This window comes from Sinocyclocheilus grahami, unplaced genomic scaffold (genome assembly GCF_001515645.1).
Source record: "Sinocyclocheilus grahami isolate Dianchi unplaced genomic scaffold, SAMN03320097.WGS_v1.1 scaffold235.1, whole genome shotgun sequence".
In the NCBI taxonomy this organism is placed as follows: Eukaryota; Metazoa; Chordata; class Actinopteri; order Cypriniformes; family Cyprinidae; genus Sinocyclocheilus; species Sinocyclocheilus grahami.
The window spans coordinates 240,003-247,413 of NW_015505414.1; the positions used below are offsets into that span (position 1 = coordinate 240,003).

Genomic DNA, 7,411 nt, shown 5'->3' on the forward strand with positions numbered 1-7,411 from the left:
TATATATATACACACACACACATATATATATTCAGTTTTTTAATGACATGCACACTTCAGTTTCAATCTTACAGTTTGTGTAAAGGTGAAATTTTTAACAAGCAAACAGCTGAGAGTATTTCGTCACTTCTGTTCCTGTTTCATCTACAGCGGAGCAGAGCTACTAAAACCTCTGTGAATAACAGCAGCCACGGCTGGCTCATTCCCGGGCTGCGCTGGGTCACAGGGAAGGACTGTCTGCAAGGACTCAACTTGTTTCCTCTCACTGGTGGACATGGCCGCAGCTCCAGCCCGGAGAAAGATGCAGAGGAGATGGAAGAGCCGTCTGATGATGTAAGACCAGCATGTTTATGTCTGTTTCAAAGGTACGCTGTAACAACTTTGGCTTGAGCAAGTCAAAATAGTTTCATTATTTACTCATCTTCATGCCATTATGCTGTTATTTTCCCTGTGGAAATATATTCCTTAACATTTTCCCCCCAAAAATTCATGGGTACAATAGAAAATGGGCTAGACACTCACAATCAAGCACTGTGGTGGTACCATGGTACAGCCATCTTATAGTAATACCATGGTACTTTATGATACTGGATGAATACCATATTCGTTTACAATGATATTCAAAGAAAAATTTAGCAATACCATGTCAATTGAAAACGCTTTTCTCCCTCAGTACAGCTTTGGTCATTTCTCAGAGCTGGAGGCAGCGGGCCGCAGACCTAAGCTTCAGTGGGGAGAAAACGGCCCTGACAGGAAGCTTCAGAGATACAGAACTCAGCGCCTGGTGACCCATCTCCACCAAGACATGACCCACGACCCAGAGTGCCACACTAGTTCAGAGAGGCTCAGCCATCCGGCTGTGTCCGAACGGCCCTGTTCCCACAAATCAGCCGTTTCACACGTGCCATTAAGAGTAAGAATACAGACAGCTAATGAGTTAGCCACAGACATGGTGTTGTTAAAGAGCGGCATCTCTATTCTGTGCACGCACACACAGGGGCATCATGCACCAGAGATTTTGAGGGGGCGTCAGTGGCAGTTGGCACCACTTCTGTGAGTCATATAGTCTAGTGGGGTTTCGTTCAAATCCTGATAGATAATAATCGGTAGAAATCACGATCGACTCCCATCGGTAGAAATTACGTTATGCGGGGGCCCCCCTAGACCACGGGGCCCCACGCAATTGCATGGGTTGTGTGGTGCCTAAACATGCTACTGGCATTTTCATTTATAGAAAACAGTGGAATTTACTTTTTGATAACAACGGGAAAAGCCCAACCCTAAATAAAAATAACTTATTGTTATTACTTATATACAATACAAATTTATTTATATAGCACAATTTAAAAACAACCAAAGTTGACCAAAGTGGTTTAGACTTTAGAACACTATACAAACAATGACCAATTTTAAACACACAGCAACAATAAATACAATTATAAAACACCATAAAACACAAGCTGTAAACATGGGCGAATTTCCTGAGGACGGAATCATAAAACAATAGATCAAGGAATATTAAACGCCAGAGAAAATAAATAGGTCTTAAGAGTGGACTCAAAAACAGACAAGGTCGGGGCAGTTCTAATGTGAGATGGGAGACTATTCCATAATTTTGGGCCAACAACAGAAAAAGCACGGTCACCTCTGGTTTTAGTCTTGTCCTAGGCCTGGTTTCACAGTCAGGGCTTAGATTAAGCCAGTATTAGTTCATAGTGCAGTTAGGGTATTTAAGTAGCTTTTATACAGTAAATGAGCCTTAGACAAAAACATTACTGGTGTGCATCTTGAGACAAAACAATGGTTTCTTTCAGTTAAAACAGCTCAGACATGCATCCAGTCTGGGACTAGACTTAAGCCTTCTGTGAAACCGGAGAATAATATAACTTTACTTAAGCTTTCACTGTAATAATTACTGCAGTGTCTTCAAAACCAATTATATAATTTTGAACCGAAGTGAAAACATACATTATTAATGCCATTTCCAAATTATTAAGAATAGTCCTGCATCAATTCAGTCTTCCACTTATTTTGTAAACACATTAAATGGACACAGCAGGAATAAACTGCACCTTAACGCGCCTGCTATACAGATTCTGTAGTGCATAATTTTCACAAAAATCTGACATTTAAATGGATTGAAACTACATATCTTATTAAATGCTAAAACGTTTCAGCGTTGTGTTGACAAATTAATATTTTAAATAGATCCACCACACACTGCTCTGGGTGTGTGTTCACGGTGTGTGTGTGTTCACTGCTGTGTGTGTGTGCACTTAGGATGGGTTAAATGCAGAGCACTAATTCCGAGTATGGGTAACCATACTTGGCCACATGTCAGGTCACTTCACTTCAAATACTCCTTGGTTCTACATGAATCACATAGGCTAAACGACATGTTTTGGCTTCAAAATGAACCAAGAGGTGACAACTTTGGATAACTAATAGTTTTAAAGAGTGGCCTGTCTAAAAACAATCTTTTAACTAAAACCACACTTTTTAGTTTAAACAAGTTTAACACTTGATATCCAGAGGCAACGTATTAAACTCCTGTAGTCCTGTGTATTCAAAAGACCTCTGGCCATACACAGTCTTAAAACGACATGGAGTAAAAGCCATAAGACTCTGCCTTGTATTATAACAATGTTTTACATTAACCATTGGAAAATAAGTATTAAAATGGCTTTTTTGATTAATTATCTTATGTGCCATTTTAAGCACTCTGACAACCAGCCGAGATGTCGAAATGGGTATCATCTACATGAGGAAAACAATGAATTCCCCAAACAATTTTTATTCATGTCACTCCCAAAACTTTGTGGTGTGCATATGCGCAATAAGTTAATATTAACTTCAGGTGGATTAAAAATGCACACTGATTTCATTTGACATTCCAACTATTTCTATCTGCTCTGCATTATTAATAAAGATGGGATCAGGATCCCAAGGCTCGGCTGGATCTCTGAGCTGACCCCATAAGACAGTCCTGAATGGAATGGAGATGGAGATGGGGAGGCGGCGGGATTGAAAGAACTGAATTATTAGGCTGCTCCTGAACATAACTTTAGAACTTTGTGGTTACAGAGTAACATATTTGATTTGTGTGAATTTATAATTATTAAAAACATATTATACTCAGCATACTTGACTGAAATGCTTGCCTGCTATGCGATAGTCAAGATGTACCATTACAGTTCATTTAGTGTCCTTTTGTCTCTGATCTCTTGTAAAAGCAAGCAGAAAGACCAGCTTCAAATTGCACATAATGTAAGAAGCCTAAGGCTCTCGCTAATTAATGAACTTCTAAACTAAATGAAGAGGTTTCAGCTAAATGACTTTGTAATTTATATGTCTGATTTACGTTAGACTCTAATTGTTTTAGTATAAGGTGAGGTAGGCTAATTCATTCTGTAATATAGTTATACTGGAGTTTGACTCTTGGGGTGACGGGTGTTTTCTGTCCCTCCAGCTACAGATCAAAGTGAATGGACAGAGAGGAGGACTGGGAATTTGTATTGCAGGAGGGAAAGGCTCCTTGCCGTACAAAGAGAATGATGAGGTAGGCCTTATCTTCCTGTAGCTCCACCACCTGAATCTCATTACACACTATTACTATCATACTCCTGTGGGTCTACTTACACTAAAATATCCATATGGACTGGGATACTAATGTGCATCCAGCCAGCAATTCGACTGAGGATATGAGTGTGCCTGATTTCCTTCCCCCATAACTAGTCATTTCCTTCTGGGCACTGATTGAATTGTTTTCTTCATGTCAGGGTATTTTCATCTCCAGAGTGTCTAAAGGCGGACCGGCGGAGAAGGCCGGGGTTCATGTTGGGGACAGAGTGTTGGAGGTAAAATCAGGGATCGTAATGTACATGTACTGTTTAAAAATATATTGATTTAATGACTGATTGGGAAGCATGGTTACGACTGGGAGAGAGAGAGACAGAGAGAGGTAACACTTTATTTTGATAGTCCACTTTAGACTATATGTCAACTAGCAGTCATTAGAGTATTAGTAGACTGTCTGCTTAATATCTACTAACATTTTATTTTGATGGTCGCTCAACAGACGTTCTACTGACTATAAGTAACTTTGCAAGTACAGCAACTTATTTTACTAACCTTAACCTAACAGTCTACAAATGCTCTAAGTAAGGGATAATGTACATCCAGCCGGTTGTTATCTCAGAATAAACCCCGACAGGGTGATCAGGACTTGTATCAGCCTGAAGGGGTTTATTCTGAGATAACAACCGGCTGGATGTACACTATCCCGCTTGTTACACGGCTAAAAAGATTTGTTTTTACCATATGTGTTGAAATTAATGCTGAAGTCTTCCATTGTAACACGCAAGTGTTACAACAAGTGTTTTCAGTCATAAGATGGCACCAGACAGTCAACGATAGTGGAGTGACTCGTTAAGCATATAAGTAGTACCGGTCAAGATACTGTAACTTGTAGTACCCGGAAGAGCGGTGTGTTATTCAATTTGGCGGTTGTTATCTGGGAATAACATACCGCTGGATGGCGCTATTGACCAATCAGAATCAAGTATTCCACAGAGCCGTGTAATAATGCGCTTGTTACACGGCTAAAAAGATTTGTTTTTACCATATGTGTTGAAATTAATGCTGAAGTCTTCCATTGTAACACGCAAGTGATACAACAAGTGTTTTCAGTCATAAGATGGCACCAGACAGTCAACGATAGTGGAGTGACTCGTTAAGCATATAAGTAGTACCGGTCAAGATACTGTAACTTGTAGTACCCGGAAGAGCGGTGTGTTATTCAATTTGGCGGTTGTTATCTGGGAATAACATACCGCTGGATGGCGCTATTGACCAATCAGAATCAAGTATTCCACAGAGCCGTGTAATAATGAGAATTAGTTGACATGTAGTTGCAAAGTTACTTACAGTTAGTAGAATGTCTAAAGTGGACTATCGAAATAAAGTGTAACCAGAGAGGGTGAATTTACCAATGGCTTGCTTATTTGACGCTGTGTATTAAACTAAAACAAAAGAAAGTATTTTAAATGTCCATTCCACACTTCATGTCATCACTGGAGCGTTGGTTAAATTTAGTTCACTGGTTTTATTTCAGGTCCCAAATTTCACAAGCAACCAAACTCAATTCTAAAACAGTTCATCATACAAAAGTAATGATTCAAAAACAACAGCAAAAATAAGTAGTAGCCTAACTAAACAGTCAATAATAAAATAAGAAACAAAGAAACTAATTACAAGAAATAGTAAAACTAAATACATTAGATCAAAGATATAATATATGTATTTTTAATATTTGTTTTAATGATGTTGCCAGTAGTTGATCTTACCACACTTTATGGTTAGCACAAACCGAGTTAATCATTGCAAGTAGAGCTGGCATGTACCAAGTGACACATGAATTTGAGCATTGTACTGGATATGCTTTTGTCCTGCTGCGTGACCTTATCAGAATGGTTGTAGTTGTTTCTCTGATGGCCATTGGAGGGCATCATCACACAGATGATGATGAAAAGTTTGTAGTGACCCCATGTGCTTTTAACCAACAGGGGGAAAAGTATTTGGACATGCAAGTATCACCTAAAATTGTGTGTCATTGCATTAGGTAAAATGTTGAGGCATGTTGTAGAAAGATAGCACACATACATTTTTCAAACAAAATATTTCACAAAAAGACGTTTGTTACATGTCAGTTTGTGGCTGACATGTTTAAGTATTTTCTGTTATCCTAAGTTTATATGCAGTGACAGCTAGAAGTCATAAGCCATTCATAGGTTTATTTCCCTTAAAAGTGTTAATGATGTGGCTCTGTGGTGCTTTCAACACACAATCCCAAACCTGAGCTGTAACGACAAAGGCAGCAGACAAGGGAATAGAAAATAGACATTCATGCTGTTTAGGGCACTCTAAAAATGAAGTACTGGTATAACATCTACTATAAAAGGATATGGTGCTTGTAAAAGGGGCCGACTGCTGACCAGCAAAAACTTGACCTACTGAGACAGCCTGTTTTTTTCTACAAATGCCAGATGGACAAATCTTTTGTTTGAAAACAGTCATTTTCTCTGCAATTTTCTGCGGTAATGACATCTTTCCCCTTGAAGATCCCAGGTCATTTCCTCATATAACTGCTCGGCATTTTCTCTTTCATTGGCTTTCGTGGTCTTTCCGTCACCTCTCTCTCTTTCCTTCAAATCACTGCAGCTCATTTTTCATTTGTGCCACCAGGTCAATGGTCAAGACATGCAGGAGGTCAGCCACCACGAGGCTGTCAGCGTCTTGAGGAATGCTGGGAGCTGCATAAAAATGAAAGTGCTGAGGGAGCTATGCGTGCCCTTGGAGCCGCGGATGCACGAGAGCTTTGACACCATGGAGACAGCAGACCTCCAGGTCAACCAAGAGTGGGATGTTACCACGGACAATAACAGATCAAGTGGCCCACACTCCTCCACTGATCCCATGCTGGACTGCAACCCAACGGCCAACAGGATGGAAGCTACGGTCTGCAATGGAAATGGACTGGTAGGCTCTAGGTCAAGAGTGTCAAAGATTATAGAGAGAGAGCGAGAGATAGATAGATAGATCTTGGTGGTTCTATTATATGCCAGAAGAGTAAAAGTAATCAAATAATCAGAAATTGCATTAGAATTAGTTATACCCACTGTAATGCATTTTTTAACAATTATTGTTCAAATCAATACAACCAGTTTTCGAACAATAATACTTATTTTCCAGGTTCCCTCTTGATACTTTTCATGTTATTTTGTCAGAATGATCCAGTACAGGACTTACGGCTGACGAAAGACACAGAGAGCTTCAAAAACAATGCCCTACAGGTTGTGAAAAACACCATGACGGTAGGTGTTTCTGTGCCCTATTGTGTGGATGTGTGTGTTTTAACTATGAAATCTCAGGAGTGCTTTTTATCAGTGTTCTGTCCTTCATTCAGAGCCAATACATACCTCCATACAAAACATTCCTGTCCGGTTGTCCTTTTCATTGAGTCTTGGTGAAGAAAATCCCTCTAAAGCATATTACAATAAACTCTCTCAGAAAAAAAAGGAAATTGAAACAGAAATCATTTATATATAGAGAGACCCCCCCACTCCCACTTCTCATTTCAATGTGACCCTAGCCGGAGCGTGTGTAAGGCGGCCACAGGGTCTTGGGGCAAAAATGCCACTAAATTGGACAAAAATGCCCCTGCACAAACAAATTAAATCTATTACGTCTGTTCTAACAAAGTGTAAATTAATAGAAAGTGTCAACTGCGCATTGAATTAAGATTTGCTCATGTTGCACTGTATTTCATTTTAAGCGTTTTTACAGTGTTGCGCATTATAACCAATCACACACGATTCTGTTGAGCTTAGGAATGCAATGGCCAATCAGAGGC

General features: G+C 39.6%; 1 protein-coding gene across 1 annotated transcript in view; it reads left to right on the top strand.

Moving 5' to 3' along the window:
* Window positions 1-7,411, top strand: part of LOC107597719 (uncharacterized) — a 10,474-nt gene that overhangs the window by 835 nt on the left and 2,228 nt on the right. Inside the window, exons 2-7 of the mRNA XM_016288889.1 lie at window positions 151-333; window positions 674-913; window positions 3,470-3,559; window positions 3,780-3,857; window positions 6,244-6,537; window positions 6,786-6,872. Coding sequence (XP_016144375.1) covers window positions 151-333; window positions 674-913; window positions 3,470-3,559; window positions 3,780-3,857; window positions 6,244-6,537; window positions 6,786-6,872 — 972 coding nt within the window. The remainder of the gene's footprint in view (window positions 1-150; window positions 334-673; window positions 914-3,469; window positions 3,560-3,779; window positions 3,858-6,243; window positions 6,538-6,785; window positions 6,873-7,411) is intronic.